At 43.2% G+C, this 21,458-nt stretch overlaps 1 protein-coding gene across 1 annotated transcript in view; it reads right to left on the bottom strand.

The window, feature by feature from the left end:
• LOC139264298 (SH3 domain-binding protein 5-like) overlaps positions 1 to 21,458 on the bottom strand; it is a 60,866-nt gene that overhangs the window by 28,120 nt on the left and 11,288 nt on the right. Inside the window, exons 2-3 of the mRNA XM_070880545.1 lie at positions 12,683 to 12,745; positions 724 to 852 (exon numbers count right to left, since the gene is read on the bottom strand). Of these exons, the coding sequence (XP_070736646.1) occupies positions 724 to 852; positions 12,683 to 12,745 (192 nt within the window). The remainder of the gene's footprint in view (positions 1 to 723; positions 853 to 12,682; positions 12,746 to 21,458) is intronic.

Here is a 21,458-nt window from a genome sequence, read left to right as displayed (position 1 = left end):
TGAGGAGATCACTGCAGGGAACTCCGAAACACCCAACAAAAACCCATGGCACGGATTTGCGTGTGGTCAGGAGGAGAATGTGTTGGGAGCTCGTTGATCAAATTAAAGGGAAAAGTGACCATGAAAATGGTTCAGGATTCCGGCGAGTGCCACTGGGTGGGGGTTGGGGGGGCCGAAGGAAGAAGCCACGCCCGCTGCCCTTCCAAATTACACCAAGATGTTAATTAAATCTACAAACTCAGAAGAGCGGATGAGCAATCTTCTGATCGTTATGGTTACGAGAAATCATTGACACAAACTTATTCAGCAGGAGATTTGAATTCCAAGCAGACTTTAGCTTTTGTGTGAATGTTTTGGCTTTCAAAAAGAACAAACATGCCAAAGCACTTTACAACCGATGAAGTGTGTTTTAAGTGTAGTCACTGTTGTAATGTCGGAAATTTGCACACAGCAAGGTCCCACAAACAGCAATGTCATAATGAGCAGATAATCTGTTTTGGTGATGTTGGTTGAGGGATAAATATTGGCCAGGACACTGGAGAGAACTCTTCTGCTCTTCAAGAGGCCTATGGATTAAGCAGTCTGAAGTGTGATGTTCCAACATTCAAAGTAAATTCTTTGCTCCAACATGGTGTATTTATTGTTCCTTTTTACTATCCAATAAAATCTCTGAAGAAATATCCTTATTGATTGAGAAACAGAATACCAAGCTCATCCCTTTACCTGTCGTGTGACTCGTCTGGCTTCCCAATAAGGCTTGGAATCATCCACAGCTTTTCCCAGCTTCTTACCAGCTTCATCAAGCTTAACAGTGGCTTCGACTAAAACAGTTCGAAACTTCTGCCGCGCCTCCTGCAAGACAATAGAGGAACTGGTCAGGACACACATAAATATAAAAAACACGGCAGCAGCAAACAGCTTTGATATTTACAAAGAGAGCTATTAGTTTCAGTCTGCATTGAAAACTAGTGCAAGACAAGTACAGGCCAGTCCCAATCTCTATTCCATTTTGTGACAGGAGTACAGTCGCCCTGACCCCCACTTATAGTGGACGTGTTGGTGTTAACCCGATTTCCCCGCTATACGCGATGGCCGGTAAAACCAAAAAGGTAAGTAACCAACATATTTGTTTTTAAAACAGGCAATCAGTAGCTGCCTCTCCTACTTGTTAATAGTTGCATCCAGAATCTCATCACTAAGGTAACAGCACTGTAACCAGGTGCGAACAGTGCTTGACAACCTGACTTTGGCTGAAATCAGCAGAGCCTCTAAGTACACAGCAAGATCATCATCATCATAGGCAGTCTCTCGGAATCGAGGAAGACTTGCTTCCACTCTTACAATGAGTCCTTAAGTGGCTGAACAGTCCAATACGAGAGCCACAGTCCCTTCCACAGATGGGACAAACAATCGTTGAGGATAAGGGGGGACGGGACAGGTTTGCCGCGGTTCCTTCCGCTGCCTGCGCTTGTTTTCTGCATGCACTCGGCGATGAGACTAGAGGCGCTTAGCGCCCTCCCAAATGCACTTCCTCCACCCAGGGCGGTCTTTGGCCAGGGACTCCCAGGTGTCAGTGGGGATGCTGCACTTTATCAGGGAGGCTTTGAGGGTGCCCTTGTAATGTTTCCTCTGCCCACCCTTGGCTCGTTTGCCATGAAGGGAGTTCCGAGTAGAGCATTTGCTTTGGGAGTCTCGTATCTGGCTCCCCGCTGGAGTGGAACTAAACTACAGAACCAATGGGAAGCTGTTTAACCTTCGTCGCCTCCAGGCCCGGTCAAAGATGACCCCCAACCTCTGTCGTCGAGCTACAGTACGTGGGCGATGCCTGCGTCTGCGCACATTCAGAGGCTGAACTCCAGGATATAGTCAACTTATTTACTGAGGCATACGAAAGCATGAGCCTTACACTTAACATCCGTAAGCAACAACTTATTGAACAGTCAGTGTGCTTAATACATTACTCGTTGGAGTTCAGAAGGATGAGGGTGATCTTATAGAAACATTTAAAATCATGAAAGGGATAGACAAGATAGAGGCAGAGAGGTTGTTTCCACTGGTCAGGGAGACTAGAACTAGGGGGCACAGCCTCAAAATACGGGGGAGCCAATTTAATACGGGGGAGTTGAGAAAGAATTTCTTCTCCCAGAGGGTTGTGAATCTGTGGAATTCTCTGTCCAGGGAAGCAGTTGAGGCTGGCTCATTGAATGTATTCAAATCACAGATAGATAGATTTTTAACCAATAAGGGAATTAAGGGTTATGGGGAGCGGGCAGGTAAGTGGAGCTGAGTCCACGGCCAGATCAGCCATGATCTTGTTGAATAGCAGAGCAGGCTTGAGGGGCTAGATGGCCTACTCCTGTTCCTAATTCTTATGTTTTTATGTTCTTATTATGTGTGGCACCTTTGTAAGTGGTAATGGTGATGACCAATTGTTATTTGCTCAATATAGGGGGCTGCCTGTAATAAGCGAGGAGAGTATAAGTGGTGGGGATTACTACTTCGGTCAGTACAGGAACTGTCCTGTTGTGTAACACCATGGAACTTTCCCATCTCTCATTACAGATTATCGATGTTAAACTGCAGACGGCGTTGACAAAAGTCAACCATCAAAATCCAAGCCAATTTGTTTTGTTGTTCCCATTAGAGTGGTAAGAGTACAGAATTCCCTACTACAACTTATAGGGGTGATAAATTCAGTTTTTTTTTTTAAATAAAAAAAACAAGAATTAGACAGCTGCTTGGAAGAGGAAGATAGGAGGGTTACAAAATAAGGGGGGGGGGGAGACTGAATGAAAAGAAAGAAATTGCATTTATACAGCGCCATTCACCACCTCACGATGTCCCACAGTGTTTTACAGCCAATGAAGTGCTTTAAAAGTGTAGTCACTGTTGTAAACGCGGCAGCCAATTGGCACACAGCACAATCCCATAAACAGCAATGAGATAATGACTGGATAATCTGTTTTAGTGATGTTCCGTTTGAGGGATAAATATTGGTCAGGACAGTGGGGAGAAGTCTCCTGCTCTTCGAAATAGTGCCACGGGATCTATTGTGTCCACCTGAGAGAGAGCAGATGTTTAACGTCACATCTGAAGGACGGCATCTCTGCCAATGCAGCACTCCCTCAGTACTGCGCTCAAGTGCCAGCCTGGATTATGTGCTGGAATGTGACTTAAACCCAGATCTACCTGACTCACAGGCAAGAGCGCTGCCAACAGCCAACAACTAAAGAGCAGAAAAAGAGAGAACAGAAAGGGAGAGAGAAACAATCAGAATAGTGGACAGAGAGAAAACCTGCAACACAGAAACAGATAACAAAGATGCTTCCCATTACTTCCTGTGACCGACCTACTAATATTTATGTAACCGATAGATCAGTCTAATTTCAAAATTTCCAGTGAGAATTCAGTCATATTGGTTGCTATGAATAGTGAAATAACTATTCAACTGAGAATTGCCCTGTGAAAAGTACAATGGTGTTCATTGATAAATTATTGCATTGACAGCTATTTCCAAAGCACCCAGCTGTGTGGTAATTCATCAATGAACACCATTGTAGGTCCACTGTAACTCTGAGGTCTCCGAAGCCTTGTGGGGCCAGCTGATTGGCCATTCAATTATAGGAAGATAAACAACCAAAGTATAAACAATGCCTCACTATTCATGTCTCAATAGAATATTTCCTCAGAACAAAACTGAGATTTAAATGATTGAATTATCAGAGATCAGGTTGGACTCGCACACAAAGAAGGGGACCACTCAAAAACCAGCCACAAGTAGGCCCCTGATATGTAATCTAAACAGGGCCTCTGCTTTAAGGTGACTCACTGAGCCAAATTACATTTTATTACAAGACATTTGCTGGTTACAGGGTTCACACTCTGCCAGTTTATAATTAGGGCCATTGGAGCACAATGCCTGAATCAGTCAAATTTCATTATCACTACAAGGTATTATGAGATTTGCAGCTTCGCTTCGTCAATAGCACTCTACAATTGTGCTAATGTTTCCATGAAAGCCACAAATCATACTCCTGAATTTCAGTGAGCAAGTGGTCAATCTATGGAGCAGGCCCCCTAGGGAGACAGTGGAAGCAGATTGTGTTGATTCATTCAAATGCAAATTAGATAGATTTCTTTCAGAAAATAACATTTTGGGATACAGTATATGAATAACTGGGTACATGATGCGTGGTAAGTGTAGCATGCTAGGGAGGAACAGGTGAGTTTGGATCGATGGTTCCCAAAGCTCTCCACCACTGGGGGTATTCCTCGCCTCGTGTCTGGGTCTGTTGTAGACTAATTGATAGAGATTGATCGTCATCATCATCATAGGCAGCCCCTTGGAATCGAGGAAGACTTGCTTCCACTCTTAGCATGAGTTCTTAGGTGGCTGTCCAGTCCAATATGAGAACCACAGTCTCCGTCACAGGTGGGACAGACAGCGGTTGAAGGAAAGGGTGGGCGGTGAGCCTGGTTTGCCGCACGCTCCTTCCGCTGCCTGCGCTTGATTTCTGCATGCTCTCGGTGACGATACTAGAGGAGCTCAGCACCCTCCCGAATGCTCTTCCTCCACTCAGGGCGGTCTATGGCCAAGGACGCCCAGGTGCCAGTGGGAATGTCGCACTTTATCAGGGAGGCTTTGAGGGTGTCCTTGTAACATTTCCTCTGCCCGCCTTTGGCTCATTTGCCGTGGACGAGTTCAGAGTAGAGCGCTTGCTTTGGGAGTCTCGTGTCTGGCATGTGGACTATGTGGCCTGCCCAGCAGAGCTGATCAAGTGTGGTCAGTGCTCCAATGCTGGGGATGTTGGCCTGGATGAGGACGCTAATGTTTGTGCTTCTGTCCTCCCAGGGGATTTGCAGGATCTTGCGGAGGCATCACTGGTGGCATTTCTCCAGCAACTTGAGGTGTCTACTGTACATGGTCCACATCTCTGAGCCATACAGGAGGGCGGGTATTACTACGGCCTTGTAGACCAGGAGTTTGGTGACAGTTTTGAGGGATTGATCTTCAAACACTTCCTCAGGCGGCTGAAGGCTGCACTGGCGCATTAGAGGCGGTGTTGGATCTCATCATTAATGTCTGCTCTTGTTGATAGGAGGCTCCCGAGATAGGGGAAGTGGTCCACGTTGTCCAGGGCCACGCCGTGGATCTTGATGTTTGGGGGGCAGTACTGTGCGGTGAGGACAGGCTGGTGGAGGATTGTCATAGAGTCAAGAACTCCATTATCATTGTATCATGCGACTACCAGGATGGTAGAAGGCCAACTAGATGGACCTTGGTCCTTTTAGGTCTAGCAATTGCTATGCTCCTAATACAATGAATGAGAATTATGAGTGCCAATGGAGACCAGTCCCGTCGAAGGGGTTAATTTCATCGTGTCACTCGTTCAGCACTTGCCAATATAAGGCTGTAATCTAACAGACACCTGGGAGAATTTAAATTCGGAAATGGAATGGCCTTACAACATGTATGGTGTAACTGAACTCAGCTCCGCGAATCCATCCTTGTAGATTCCGCTTGCTGAATCGGATACCAGTCTAACCAAGGGATTGTATTGTAGGCCCAAGACATGAAATCACACAAATATTTGGGAGCGGAAAAAAGGGAAATAAGACACGAAATTATAACCATTCAAGTAAATCCAAACACCAGAGGCCTAACCTCCAATACTCTAAAGATAGAAGTGTGTTGTTGTGATTATTAAACAGGCACCAGCACATCCAACTCCCAAAAGCAAGTGTGTGTAAAATTCCACCACAAGACCGCCGGAGACATTTGCTGGAACTAGAGTGCATGTGCTGATTTAAATTGAGTGACTTTTGTTACATTTTTACATTCTATTTACTCGCTAGAGTTAGCATCGAATGGCCATTTCCATAAGTAGACCCCATAACCCTATATCTACCCAGTATGGAGGTAAATGTACAACAACGTATGGTGCCTTTAACATAGAAAAACGTCTCAAGGTGCTTCACAAGATCAAACAAAATTTGACACAGAGTCACATAAGGAGATATTTTGACAGATGACAGGTAGGTTTTAAAGGAGGAGAGAGAGGGGTATAGAGGTTAGGGAGGGAATTCCAGAGCCTCAGGCCTAGGCAGCCAAAGGCACGGCAGCCAATGGTGAAGCAATGAAAATTGGGGATGTGCAAGAGGCCAGAATTGGAGGAGCACAAAGATCTGGGAGGGTTGTAGGGCCGGGGAGGTTACAGAGCTAGGGAGGGGTGAGGTCATGGAAGGATTTGAAAGCAAGGATGAGAATTTTAAATTGAAGCGTTGCTGGACCAGGAGCCAATGTCGTTCAGCGAGCACAGGGGAGATGGGTGAACGGGACAGTGCAAGTTCGGATATGGGCTGCTTTACCTGCAGGACCTCAATGTTACATTGATCTCTGTCAAATAATTGTTCACTTCTTACACAGCGCATTAATACCATGGATCCAGATTTAGCTCAGTAGTTATCCAACTTCCTCTTGAATGTATCAATGTTATTCGCCTCAGCTGCTCCACGTGGTAGCGGGTTCCACATTCTAACCACTCCAGAGAAAACCAGGCCATTCCAGTCCAAACTCTGAGGCCTGAGGTCAGTAAAGAGTAAAATACCCTCATGTTCAGGGATAACTGTTCGGTTTCTTTGTTTATTTTTGGTCACTGAAGGAACTGCTCCCTTTTGATAGATTCATAAAAGATTAGAACGCTCTGCTTTTATTTTGAAGTTTGAAAATGACATCATACATTGTAATAGGCACTGCATAGAATTACAGCACAGAAACTGGCCATTCAGAACAACTGGTCTAGAGAGAAAAAATCCCCATCCTATTCAGTCTTTCCTGATAGTTATAACCTCTCACTTCTGGTATCATCCTTGTAAATAGTCTAAATACACACCATCATACCCGGGCTCAGAGTATAAAGCAATTGCAAATTTACTTAACGTTGAACAGGTAAATGAGCAGCATTCAATACAAACTGGATATTAACAGTAATGACAAACTATTATTCTCCTCAAAATATCAGAACAAAGGCGCTTTTCCTGTGTGACCTCACCGTAACGGTGAAACTTTGACAGTCGTTCAGTCGTTTCCTCCTTAAGCATCACAATGATGCCATTGAGCCAGATTTAGCTGGCTTCAGATTTATTAGCGAGCTGAGCCTTTGCAGCCAGACACAAGCCCACAATCGGAAACACCTAGCCACAAAGCTGTCAATCAAAGGGATGTTGAAAAATTATTGGTCCTGCCCCCCATCATAGGCCAACCTTGAAGTATTGCAATCAGCGAGATAACCGCTCCAAAATCTGCTGGGGACTCCAGATATTTTACTTGCACTGTGAAAGAGGCCGTGCGTTTAGTTTGTGTCCCCCACGGATTTGCTGAACTATTTCAGTCAATTTAGACAGTTGCAAGTTAGCCTCGCTGGAGAAGGGAATCTCAATTTTGCTTTGACATAGCGCGGAATGAAAACCAATGTAGTGCCACACCCGGTTCACAAACACTCTCGGGACTTGCTGGATTCTCTCCACCTGCATCGTTAAATACGCTGAAAAACTGTTCAAAACTGTAACGACCATAAGAAAAAAAACTGGCAAACCGTAAAGATATCGAAGCGAATTTAAACAGTTTGTTTTTTAAAAAGTACTGTGTCCAATATTAGCAATGGAATTGCAAATTTAAATTTGTGCTAATTTCATAACCTTGACTTAAAATGTTCTGGAAAGTCAAGTCTAAAGTCCACGTTGTTACAGATATGGAGGTCTCAAGTAGCAGATTTTAAAAAAAAATGTATACAGTAACCACAAACTTCCTCCTAAACACAACAGTTAATAAAGTACTTAACCTATTTGTACATATTTACTTTATTAACCATTTGCTCTATTAATTTACACTTTGTCTTACCTGGCTGCCCATTATCACGTGCAGTTAGAACATTTAGATTGGTTATCAACACAAGCTCAAGGAACTGCACCTCATCTCTCAATTAGGCACTTTACAGCCTTCTGGACTCAACATCGAGTTCAACAATTTCAGACCAGAACCTCGGCCTCGATTTTTTCAGATGGCAGCTGTTGATGATTCAGCCATTCCCATTGACACCTCTTCTAGACTCATCTTTTGTTTCTTTATCTGTCCCATTACCATCTCCTTTTGCTTTGTACAATTATCCCTTTTGTCATTTAATCTCTTCTGCCTTCCACCCTATCAGATACCTTCCCTGTTGTTCTTTCCTCTTCCTGCCTTTGCTTAAAATCTGTTTCATCTCTAACTTTTTCCAGTTCTGGTGAAAGGTTATCGACCTGAAACATTAACGCTGTTTGTCTCTCCACAGAAGCTGCCTGACCTGCTGAGTATTTCCAGCATTTTCTGATTTTATTTCAGATTTCCAGCATCCGCAGCATTTTCGTTTGTCGACCTTCTTTGGTCAGTAAGCAGATAGAAAAGCTGGCTGTGGAAATGTTACTTCAGGGGGTTTTTGTTAGGCCAACCATTTATCGTCAGACATGACTGCAAATGATCTGGATTATATGGTTTTACAGGTGTTGTCAATGAAAATACAATTATCATTTAAGAACAGGAGTAGGCCATTCAGACCCTAGAATCTGCTCCACCATTCAATCAGATCACTGTACCTCAACTCCATTTATCTGCCTTTGCTCCATATCCCTGGATAGCCTTAACCACCACCCCTCCCCCTCAGCAGATAGTTTCTCCATATCCAACTTATCAAATTCTTTTAACATTTTGAACACTTCGATTAGATCATCCCCTCAATCCTATTTACTCAAGTGAATACAAGCCGTGTCTATGCAAACCATCTAATAATTTAACCCTCTAAACCCCGATTTCATTCTGGTGAATCTGCATTGGAGCCCCAATATATCCATCCGGAGGTTAGTACACAAGGTGACACTAGTATGGTTAGCTGTTTCTGCTCTGGGAATTGTTTTTCTGTTTGAGGAAACAAAACAGTGCCCATTTAACTGGAAAGATTTCAATAATGAGAAAGTTCATTTTCAACAAAAATCTCGTATAGAATTGAGCAAATGCAGGCCTAACTCTTTACAAGGGAAATTCTCGAGCAGAATATAACAGAACATTCAGTAAAGATACCATTGGTTAACTGTATATGGTCTTCACAAGCCAATATATAGAAACATAAAAAATAGGTGCAGGAGTAGGCCATTCGGCCCTTCGAGCCTGCACCACCATTCAATAAGATCATGGCTGATACTTTAAAATGAAAATCATCTAAAGATGCTCCTGCCCCAATAACCCAATAATCAGAGATCACCGCTGAGCCTCAACTGCATCACTGTTAGAAGCAAAAAGGCGCTAAATGTTCAGGATATCATCGTCAGTCCCTCAGAATCGAAGACGACTTGTTTCCACTCCTAAAGTGAGTCCTTTGGTAGCAAGAGCCAAGACCCTGTCACAGGTGGGACAGACATTTGTCGGGGGAAGGGAGAGTGGGACTGATTTGCCGCACGCTTCTTCTGCTGCCTGCGCCTGATTCACAGTCGCGGCGTTGAGATTCGAACAGCTCAACACCCTCCCGGATGCACTTTCTCCACCTAGGGCGGTCTTCGGCCAGGGACTCCCAGGTGTCAGTGGTGATGTCGCACTTTACCAGGAGGCTTGGAGGGTGTCCTTGTAACGTTTCTGCTACCCACCTTTGGCTTGTTTGCCGTGAAGGAGCGCCGCATGGAGCAATTGCTTAGGGAGCCTCGTGTCTGGCATGCGAACTATGTGGCCTTCCCAGCTAAGCTGATCAGTGCTTCAGTGCTGAGGATGTTAGCCTGGGCGAGGATACTGATGTTGGTGCACCTGTCCTCCCAGGGGATATAACCCAAAGATAAAACATGTTATTTAGTAAGACGGAAGAAAAATGAGAAGTGAGAGATAATTAGGGTGATGAATGGCCTGTAAATTGCTTGTTAGATGATAGAAAATATTCTCAGGGAAGCAAGGGAAAAGCATTAAAAAATAGAATGTTCATATAGCAAAGATGGTGAAAAGATCAAGAGGAGATCCACACTATGAAAAAGGCGAAAGGCTTGCTCACTTACTGTGGTGCCACAAACAGAACAGAGATAAATGACCAGATAATCAGATTTAGTGAAGGTGATTCAGGGATAAATATTGGCCATTTTACCGTGGACAGCTCCGCTCCTCTCTTTTATGTCCACCTGAGAGAGCAGATGGGACCTTGGTTTGACATTTCATTTGAAAGACGGCAGCGCAGACAATGTAGCACTCCCTCAGAATTGCACTGAAGTGTCAGCCTAGATTATGTACTCAAATCCAGGAGTGGGGCTTGAATCCATGAATGAGGCTCTGGAATTCCAAGTCCAGGTAGTAAAACACATTTGTTTATTTATTTTTAATCTTGTTTCAGATCCCTGCTATAGTCCTTGTAGATTCCTAGACTGAAGGTGATGTGATTTACAATAATCCTGACTCCCATCAGTATTGCAGATTTTGGTTAGATGGTTGCTTTGACTGCCTGTGACCAGCCTGTGCAGAACCTTTAGAAAGCGTTTTGTTAAATGTATTAAACCTGTAACCTGTGCCTTCTAAAGCAAGCTGTGTTTCCTTAATAACTTTTAGAATTAAGCTTCAAAGTGTCTTGTTCCAATTGGACCAGATTGAGTGTGTGTGCACAAAAAGAGATAGGGTCCACCGTGTGCATGCACAGAAGGACACAAAAATGTTCGTGCAGATAATCACTTCGTGTAAAAAAACGATAATGAAGTCCTGTCAATAAATGCAGCAGGACCTCCACGTCCCCACATTTCCCAGACACAAAGACACCTCCTCACCTGCCCCATAAGTAGCAGGCCCATGTGTTAATAACGACACATACAAACTTTAACAGACTATGGTTTCATTATTAACCTCCAGAAGATGTTTGCAGTGACCCCAAACATGCTGGTTCCATCTTGTGTTTTTTTTACACACAAGTGGTAGATTACAAAAAGACATGACATACACCACAAAACCAGCACCATAAATGGGAGTGAATCATGCTAACTGTGTCATTTGTACCAGTAGCAAAAGGTCATGGGTTCAAGTCCCACTCCAGAGACTTGAACACAAAATCTAGGCTGTCACTTCAGTGCAATACTAAGGAAATTATGAAACTAAGAGCTGCAATGTCTGGGGCAAGTTCTTTTGGAGGAGACGTTAAACGCAGGCTCTCGGGTGGACTTAAAAGGTCCCATGACATGATTTGAAGAAGAGCAGGGTGGTTCTCCTTGGACTTCCTAAAACAGCTCCATCTTAATAAATTGGTTTCATAATTTCCTTCATTTACAGAGATGTAACAGCAACAAAGTTTCTCACACTTGATGACAGGCACCTGCAGGATCAGGTGACTAAGAATCTGGTCCCAGTCAACATTCGTGTGGTTGGTCACTCTGATCCAAAGCAAATATAGCTATTCTCCAGTGGCATTGCTTATGATAAGTTTGAGTATGTGCTGTTTGATAATGTCTTACCACATAATGCACAGTGTATTATTATAATAATTAGAAAGGGGAGTTTTTACATTATTTAGCCCTTTGATAATAGGAGCAATGGAACCACTGTGAAGAAAGAGTCCTATAGCAGTGCTATGCTTAACTTGTCCTATAACTGTAGCATTGTAGAAAACTGAAACCTCTACCTGCTCCGTTACTCCATGGTGGGTTTTTTGTGTTTTTTTGGGGGGGGGGGTTTTGGGCACTAAAATCAGTTTTTTTTTTCCCAAGTGCCCCCTATAAAAGGGGAGGGGGACACTAAAAACCCCGGCAATTAAAACAAATTAAACTTTAAAACATAAAATCAAATTAAAATTTGGTTGCCGGGCGTGATAATGCACTCCAGTCCCTCCAGCGTCCCGTTACTCCGTGGTAACGCGCACTCAACACACACCCAGAGATCAATTAGAGGCTAATTACTGTTGTTTAAAAAAGTGTGTCTCTAGATTGGCAGCTGCTTGTAAATCCCAGGCTCCTCCCCTTGGAGACAGGCCAGGTTATCAAGATCAACAGAAACAAGGAGGAAATAACTGGTTCGCTTTTTTAATAAAAACCTTTATTTAGTTGTGATTTGTTGTTTTATAAATTTGAATCAGTCTGGGTTCCAGTGTTTTTCTTTTATAAAGTTATTTTGTGGCTTACTTTAGAACCAATATGAAGACAGGGGAGAATAATTTTTCACACAGCTTTGCATCAATGGTGTGGTAACAATTCTAGTCAGCCAGATGAACAGATTTAATTACCACATACGTAAAATCAACCATAAAAGGATTAATATAAAATGTTTTTTTGTTTAAGTATATTTTTTAATGTTTTGGGGGTTGAGGTTTTAGAATTTGCCTGTCCAGGATGATGATTCTGTGAAAGCTGGTCTGGTTGTCTGGGTAACCAATATCTTACAAGAAAAAGGCACGCCCTTAAAAAGAAAGCCATCACATTATAAAGTAAATTGAAGGCTGGAATGTTCAAGAGGCAAAAACATACACAATTGCAGTTTTACAAGGGATTCCATTGGATGAACTTTGGTCTGTTAAGTCTATGAAAATAGCAACACTCAAGGGTGATGCTGGCCAATATATAAAGCACGCTCAGTGCAAACCAATCCCAATACACAAAACGGATACTTAACTACAAGGCAGGAATAAATTCATATCAGCTTTACCTCTAGTTCAGTTTCCTGACGATTAATAGCATCTGTCGACTGGTTCAGCTTCTCAAGTTCCCCCTAGAACACAATTAGGGAAATAGATCAAGAATCAAAGAATTAAAAATGTAACTGGCCACATTTTCAAAATTCCTTCCCAGAACCCCCACACACATTGTTGGGATTCCACACATTGTGAAATTCTTCTCTCAATATCAAATGCAAAAAGTGCAAACTCAAAGTAAATACTTGCCTAGAGGCTCTTAAATCTAGCAATTTAAAATAATCATCAACCTAATCCTGTTGGATTAAAATATCTCAAGATGTACAGACCTGTTGCAAGTCCAATGTCTGAATGCGCTTCAATAGCGTGATGTTACATCTGCGATAATTATATGCACATTTGTTTTGCATTTGTAATATGTATGTGCAACTGTTAAAATATCAGCTGCTAAAAATGTTGCCTCGTTATGCTGCGCAACCCACATTTTCCATCCTGGCTACTTTGCTGTGCTCCCACCTTTTATGTCCCCGGATTCAGTTTAGTGTCTAGGGTGACCATATTTTCTAATCAACTGGCAGTAACGATGTCACGATCACTCATCCTCTAGTATTAGAACATTGCAAAGCAAGGAATGAAAAAAAGTTATTGGCCGTGAATCTGGTCTTCGCCAGTGCCACAAAGCAGGCTCACAGCAAATCGGCAGCCATTTTACATTGTGCCTCATTTTTTTTTCCACACAGCAAGACCTTGGCCAGAATTTCCAACCTGTGGGGATGGGGGTAGCTGGTAAAATAAGTTGCAACCGATTCACTAATGCCCATTTTAAAACCTCCCTCTGAATTTGAAGCTTCTGCCCACTTGTCAATATTATAACATGGGCGATATCAGATGGACCACCCATTATATATCTTTCCCCATTTTCCTCTCTATTGACTATCGGGAGAGGTGGGCACCCATCCACAGCAACTCTTTGAACCTTAAGGATATTTTAGCAGGGATCATTGTTACTCAGTAACCCACAGGGGAAGTAGAATGCTATTGGTCATTGTACAAATTGTAAAACCACACTGAAACAAAGTTCGCAGACGTGATTATAAAAGCTGAGCTACAAATGTATCATTTCCTTAACCTCATATGAAAAGAAAATTTCTTCATCCAACCAGTTGTTTGTCAAGATTCAACCGTGGATAGTTTTACATTATACAACATACTGCCATTGAAACTAAGTCTGCCTTAAATTCAACAATGTTGCCCTATTCAACTAAGATAACTCCTTGTTGTTTTGTTTGCACTAAAATTGAATTATCCAATAATTTGAATTAAGCAATGTAAATAACATAACACAGTGGCAATCCAGTGCTTAAAAAAAATTATTGGATAATTTATATTAGGTGACTTTGAATTAAGCAAAGCATTTTTTTGAAATTCTGCACTTCTAAATTCAAATTATTTTTAAAAGAAACTGACTGTAATATGAAGCAAAACACAGAATGATGGAGTCCAGAAATCTGCTCCATTTATGTCCTACAAAAAGGAAATCAGGAGGGATGACATCAAAAGTGGGTAATGAAAGATCTCTTAATTTGGAAAAACATGATTCAGTAACTGCAAGAAACAAAAGCATATTATCGTACATGGAATACTATTACCAGAATTAAATCCCTTGGCAAATATTTCCATAAAACTGCCAGACAGATGTTTAAGAGGACTCGTCTCCCACACACAGCCTGGTGTACAGTTTAGAAGTAATAAACAAATAAGTGACTTTTCTGCCACAAAAGGAAAGAACCTGCATTTATATAGCATCTTTCATGACCTCAGGACCTCCTAAAGTGCTTCACTGCCAATAAAGTACTTAAATGTAGAAAATACAGCAGACAATTTGCCCACAGTAAAATCCTGCAAACAGCAATGTGATAATGACCAGATCATCTGTTTTTACGTGTTGCTTGAGGATAAATATTGGCCAGGATACTGGGAGAATACACCTGCTCTTCTTCAAAATAGTGCCTTGGGACCTTTAATGTCCACCTGAAGAGGGCAGATGGGGGTCTGGATTTAATTTCTCATCCAAAAGTCAGCACCTCAGACAGTGCAGCATCCCCTCAGTACTGCAATGAAATGTCAGTCTAGATTATGGGCTCAGATCTCTGGAGTGGTATGTGAACCCATGACCATTTACTACTGGTACAAATCCTCATGACACAGTTGACATGATTCACTCCCATTTATGGTGCAGGTTGTGTGCTGTATGTCACATCTTTCTTTTTGTAATCTACCACGCTCATATCTTCTAATAACCAGCTGTGACCTCAGAGAGAGGAACTGACTCTAGCAGCTACTGAGCCCGTGAGGGAGTTGAACAAGCATCAGTGGCAATCAAACCAAATGACTACCAAATTTACCAAACTGTGACCGTTTTGCACTGTGAGCCTGTGCCCATGAGAAATTGGGTTGGGACTGGCAAAGCGGTTTCTTGTTGGGCCCTTGCACTCAGCAGACGATGGAGACTTCCGTCCCATTGCTCTGGGCTGGATTCAAACTCAGTCCCAATGAGTTGTGGCAACCAATCTGTTACATCAAAATTTCAAATTCAGTATCATTATGTTTCTGTCAAAGTTGCAAACCAAACCACAGAGCACAGGAAGTTTCAAATTTGTAAAAAAAAGACAAGAAGGAACCAACATATTTGGTGGTCACAGCAACCATCTGCTGGGGATTAATAATGAAACCATAGTCTGTTAAAGTTTGTGGGTGCTGTGATTAACACATGGGCCCCACTATTAATGGGGAGGGTAAGAGGGATGTTTGTTGCTGGGTAACCTGGAAATGATGGAAAGGTGGTAGTCCAGTCAAATTTAACAGCAGGACTTCAGTATAACGTTTATTCCATTTCCTGGCTGGCAGCCAGATCGAGATTGGAAAAGATCCAGGCATGGCAACAAGGAGCGAGGGATGGCGGGAAAGATTGGGGCATAGTGGTGGAGGTTGGCAGAGCGTTGAGGCGTCAAAAGATCATGTGGGGGTCAGCAGAACACAGGGAGAATCAGCAGAGTGGTGGGGGATAATCGGCAGACTATAGGGGGGCAGAATATCGGCAGACCATGGGGGGGGGGGGAAAAAAGAGATGTGGGAGAGTGTCGGCAGACCACAGGGGTGGTGGTGTCAGAAGTCCACATGGGGGGTCTGAAAATCATGCGAAGGGCCTTGGCAGATTGTCGCAAGATCACATGAGGGTGCTCAGGTCACAAGAGGGGCCTCTGGATATTGCAGCAGAAGGTATGCTTGCGGGGATGGGGAGAGCACTCTTGCTCCTCCTGAGCCACGAGCAGTGCTCTAAAAAGTACTTATCTGCTAGATCTGGCAACTCCCCCCTCCCTTCAGCTGCCAGGTTTCCCAAGCCCTAGGAAACTCAGTCTGCTGCTGTTAAATTCAAATGGCTCCCAAAATCTGAGGAATGGAGCCTCACTTAAATATTAGAAACACTCACCCGCCTCTCCAGAACAAGTTCCTCGGATGCCCCAAAATCTGTCATGGTTAAACCGGAATGTAGGTGCATTCACAGTTATTGGGGTTGTGCCCCTCCCACCCTCTTCCGCCCATTGGGGGGAGGGGGGCTAAAGTTCCCCCCTTGCAGTCTGTCTCCTTAGTTTACAATAGCTGTCACATTACAGAACTGTTCACCATCCTACGCATTGCGAAGCTATAAACTGTGTCTTTACAACATTACACAACAGATGTCATGAATAGAAGAGTCTTCAACTGGTTTCTTTTCAGGATTTGGCCACTAATGCCTGTGGTTTTGTCAGTGCAACCAAACATTTCAAATTAGAGAGAAAGAAAAAGCATTCTGGAATTTCAATATTTTTCAGATGAGTACATGCTCATATAGTGCACTGGTTCATTTGGTACAAATTATACCTCAACTCTTACTGCTTCCAATGATGAATAACCAAAGGAACAAGAGCTAGCAGAATGAGGTCTGCATGTCCGTGTGATCCTGCTTTCACATTTTTCACGAAGACATCCTATCCCTTCTATCAAACACAATATAGTTTAGAGTCTTCCTATTAGACATGATTTAAAATCATACAAACTGCTTACTTCAATATCTTTGTATTTTAATAAAAGTCCCAGCCTAGTTAATTAATAAGCTGCTAAATCCCAACAACTCATTACATGTGATTTCAATCCCTCAATTGCAGAAATAAAAAGGTCGGTAAATAATTAAACGACTTAAATTTTCTTTTGGAATGGTGCGTCATTTTCTTTTAGAGATAGCAAAATCCACGCAGAATACTTCAAAATTTATACAAGACTGAAACATAAGATCGATCCCTGATGCCCTCCAATGATATGAAATGTTCTAGTCCCACAATTACAGGGAAGGGTTTGTGTTATTACTGTACATTGTAACATGTGAACAAAAGTGGAAACTCACTGACCATGGAATGACTTTGCACTAAAAGCCTACAACCTGCCCTCCACTCACCATGCAGTAATCTATTCGTGACACGTTGTAAATAGGATACCCAGATAGGAAGCGCACGACAATATCAGAATACTGCAGCAATCGCAAAACTGGGGCAGAAACTATGAGATACTGAGGCAAGGATTAGATTTTTTTTTAATTAAAAACGAGGAGGTCTCGACACAATGGGGATTGGAATTAAAATTTAACAGTGCCAAGAATATACCTCAAGAAGCACAAGAGCTAGTCAAGTCTTTCAACAGATAATAGGATATTAAATAAAGGTTGGAATTACATTCTGCAATTCGTTTATAAAACCCAGGAATAATTTTTCTCACCCTAATTTTTTCCCAATCACAAACCTTCAAAACAAGCGAAGACAGCAAGACATTGGCTGACTGCTTTCTCTTGCAGATTTTGCTACTATTGGCAAGACTCACATAAAAATCAGATCATAATTAGTTATGGGTCCTGACTAATCAAGTCGATGGTGCCTTGTTACACGGCATCTGTGCCTTCTGCTCATTGGGTTCTTTCCAAAGTCCTGAAAATTAATGGTAACTGGATTGATAGTAATCTAGAACCAGACTTTCCAAATGCAATAGCACTGAATTAAAGACTTGGATTTATAGTGCCTTTCACGACCACCGGACATCTCAAAGTGCTTTACAGCCAATGAAGTACTTTTGGAGCGTAGTAACGGTTGTAATGTAGGAAACATGGCAGTTCATTTATGCACAAGCAAGCTCCCACAAACAGCCATGTAATAATCTGTTTTTTTAATGATGTTGATTGAGGGATAAATATTGGCCAGGACACCAGGGATAAATCCCCTGCTCTTCTTCGAAGTAGTGCCATGGGATCTTTTACATCCACTTGAGAGAGCAGACAGGGCCTCGGTTTTACATCTCATCTGAAAGACTACACCTCCGACAGTACAGTGCTCCCTCAGAACTGCACTGAAATGTCAGCCTAGATGTGTGTGCGCTCAAGTCCCTGGAGTGGGACTATATAATAATAATAATAATAAATAATAATAATATTCAGCATTTGGGGGGAAAAAAAGAACTTGCATTTATATAGCGCCTTTCACAATCTCAAAATGTCCCAAAGCCCTTCACAGCCAATTAAAAACTTTTGAAGTGCAGTCATTGTTGTAATGTAGGGAAACGCAGCAGCCAATCACACGCACACACACACAGCAAGGTCCCACAAACAGCAATGAAATGAATGGCCAGATAATCTGTTTGTGATGTTGGTTGAGGGATAAATATTGGCCTATGACACTGGGAAGAACTGCCCTGCTTTTCTTCAAATAGTGCCATGGAATCTTTTACATCCTCCTGAGGGGGCAGATGGATCATCGGTTTAATGTCTCATCCAAAACACAGCATCTCTACAGTGCAGCACTCAGTACTGCTCATCATTCACTCATAGGCAGTCCCTCGAAATCTGAAGTGCCAGCCTAGATTTTGTGCTCAAGTCTCTAGAGTGGGGCTTGATGATTAAGCATGGTAATTTGCAGTGCTGGAACAGATGCAGGAACAGTTTAATAAACCGGTAAAACAGCAGGGTGCTATTTTAGGAACTAAACCCCTAACTGAAATCAAAAGTTATGGAGATTACAAGAACATTGCAGTGGAGAGCTTTGGGGTTGGAGGGAAGGAGAAGAGAACTCAAATAAACACAATCCTGCAATAAATTACACAGAACATACAGCACAGAAACAGGCCATGCTTCTACTTTCTCCAGTGATTCTATGTCCTTTTTATAGTATGGAGACCAATGTTCCCCGTAATTTCTTTTTGGGCCGCACGGCCCCTTTAATGGACTGCCACACGAGTTTTTTTCAAATTTAAAAGTTGTTTCACTGGCTGCACAGACTCCTGGAGCACTTAAAGGGAACACTGATGGAAATTCGAACTGTGCACAGTACTCGAAGTGCGGCCTGACCAGGGTCCTATACAAGTTTAACATAACTTCACGACTTTTGAATGCTATGGGGTCAATTTTCCCCAATGCCACTTTTTGCCATATTTCAAGAGTTTCTTTTGGCCCCGACTCCAAAAAAAATAACTTGCAAGTTTCCCCGTTTTAATTTTTTTTTAATTGGTGCTGCACAACCTGTTCTTTAGCTTCGGGGGATGGAGCCTATTGTCTGCACTGAAAAAAACGATGACTGCTATGGGCACGCATGCCCAGTACACCTCCCAGTCTGCATTCGGCCATTTTTAAAGAGCCAGTTGTTTGAGAGAACTTTAATTCTCAGTGGAAAAATCAGACCTGCAATATGCAATGCGGTTCAAGGACCAAGAATTTCTCAGAGGACGAAGTGGAGGCACTAGTTACTGTGATTGAGGTCAGATGGCGTGAGCTGAACATCAGCAGAGGTCACATAAAAGTTTCACCAAAAGAAATGAAGAAACGCTGGAACGAACTTGAAGATTACTGTGCAATGGTGACCACCCAGAGGTCTGGAGGCCTGTGCAAAAAGTGGCAGGACCTTGGTCAAGTAGTTAGTGTAAGTAATATTTTCATTTATTCACTGGAATTGTAATTGTAAACATGACCATTTCTGTAAAGTCCTTACACAATACCACAAATCCACACGAGTCACATTGTATGGACAAGGTCACTGTGACCTGAATCTTTATTCACAGGACCAAGAAGTGATGATCCTGCGTGGGACCTCCCTTTATATACCTGGATGACCAGGTGAGGGGTGTCTCCCACAAGTTCACCCCCTGTGGTCAATGTGTGCATTTCTCAAGTATATACAGTATTGCAGTGTTGTTACACGAAGGTTACATACATGACAATCTCTGCTGGGTATGTCCCACCCAGCAGAAAGACACGCTCTCTAAAAAGTTATATTTTCATCTTTGCAGAGGAAGATGGCACACAAGAACGAACTCGAACAGGAGGAGGCCCGGCAAATCTGCACCCAATGACACTTGGAAGACAGGGTCGCTGCTTTGATGGGTCCTGCCTGTAGAAAAGCAACCACCATTGCACAGGCTGGGCCCACACTCAAGGGAGAGGGTAAGTCCTGCAAATTCCACATTCTGGCTTTGTTAATTGTTAAGTACTGCGCGGGCTAGCCATGCTTCAAGGGGATGTCTCCGTCAGCTATGCTTCAGTTGATGCAATGTGCTATCATTCATCATGGTTCTTCAAATGAGCCTGCTGCCTGCGCTGTGTGAGCCTACTCATGCCACCCACCCTGCCCCCTCCTCTGCTGCTAACCATTTGTCTGCTGTTATATTTTGCAGATCTTGAGGCCAACCCTGATGAGGCTGAAGCCGATGCAGAAGGTTATTCAGACGCAGACAAGCCTGAAGAGGAGAACGTCTTCCAATCCCAACTTCCAGACCAAGAGCATGGGGGTGAGGGGGAAGGGATGGATGAAGCCCCCACTGTTGTACTCACTCTGCAGAAGGTGCAGATGCCACCCATTGAGGTGCCAGCCCCTTTCCTGAGTGGTATGAGTGTTGGGACATTCCATGGTTTCGCACAGTCCGAGGCTGCGGATCCCAGTGGGATACAGTGAGGCACATCCAGGCCCCACTGTCGGAGGCTATGGGTCCCAGTGGGATACAGCGAGCCACACCCTGGGCGAGGAGGGGAGGAGAGCTCGACAGTGCTCTCCTGAGGTGCAGAATCTAACAGATGTGGTTCAGATGGCAATGAGTGCGGAGAGCATTGACCTTACGTGATCACTCCTGGACACCATCAGTGGGGTGCGTGATGAGGTATGAGGACTGTCGGGAGAAGTAACAACACTCATGAGAAATGGGAACACTGTCCGGGCACGTGGGAGAGAATGTTGCAGGTAGTTGAGACACTATCTGGGCACAAGGGAGGGAATGTCGGAGTTAGCTGCTGCAATAAGGGAAAACGCCCAAGACTCCTCGGCCATTGACAGTCAACGGCCACTCCCACTCCAATCCCCAGACCAGCCTCTGAAGAGGCCCAAGCCGGGCCTTCCACATTACTGCCTGCCCATGCCCCCCATCAAAATGTGCGCATTACCCAAGATACTTGAAAAAGTTTGGTACCAACCCGAAAAATGCTGTGCCACCGCTTGCAGGCGGAGTGAAGTCACCAAGACCAAACGCAGCGGGCGGTCTGAGAATAAAAGGTGGAGGAGAGATGGGTGCAGCCTTTCTTTGCTGCTGTTGTTGTCATTATTGTTGTTACAAAGAAATGTTAATTTGAGAACAGTAAGTGATGTAAATTTACAAGTTTAAAAGTTTGTAAGTAATCTTAACTAAAGTTAAATAACTTAATTTTAATAAAAATATTCTTTTAAGTACAAA

Source organism: Pristiophorus japonicus, chromosome 5, assembly GCF_044704955.1.
Source record: "Pristiophorus japonicus isolate sPriJap1 chromosome 5, sPriJap1.hap1, whole genome shotgun sequence".
NCBI classification, from domain to species: domain Eukaryota; kingdom Metazoa; phylum Chordata; class Chondrichthyes; family Pristiophoridae; genus Pristiophorus; species Pristiophorus japonicus.
This window is presented reverse-complemented; position numbering and strand designations above follow the sequence as displayed.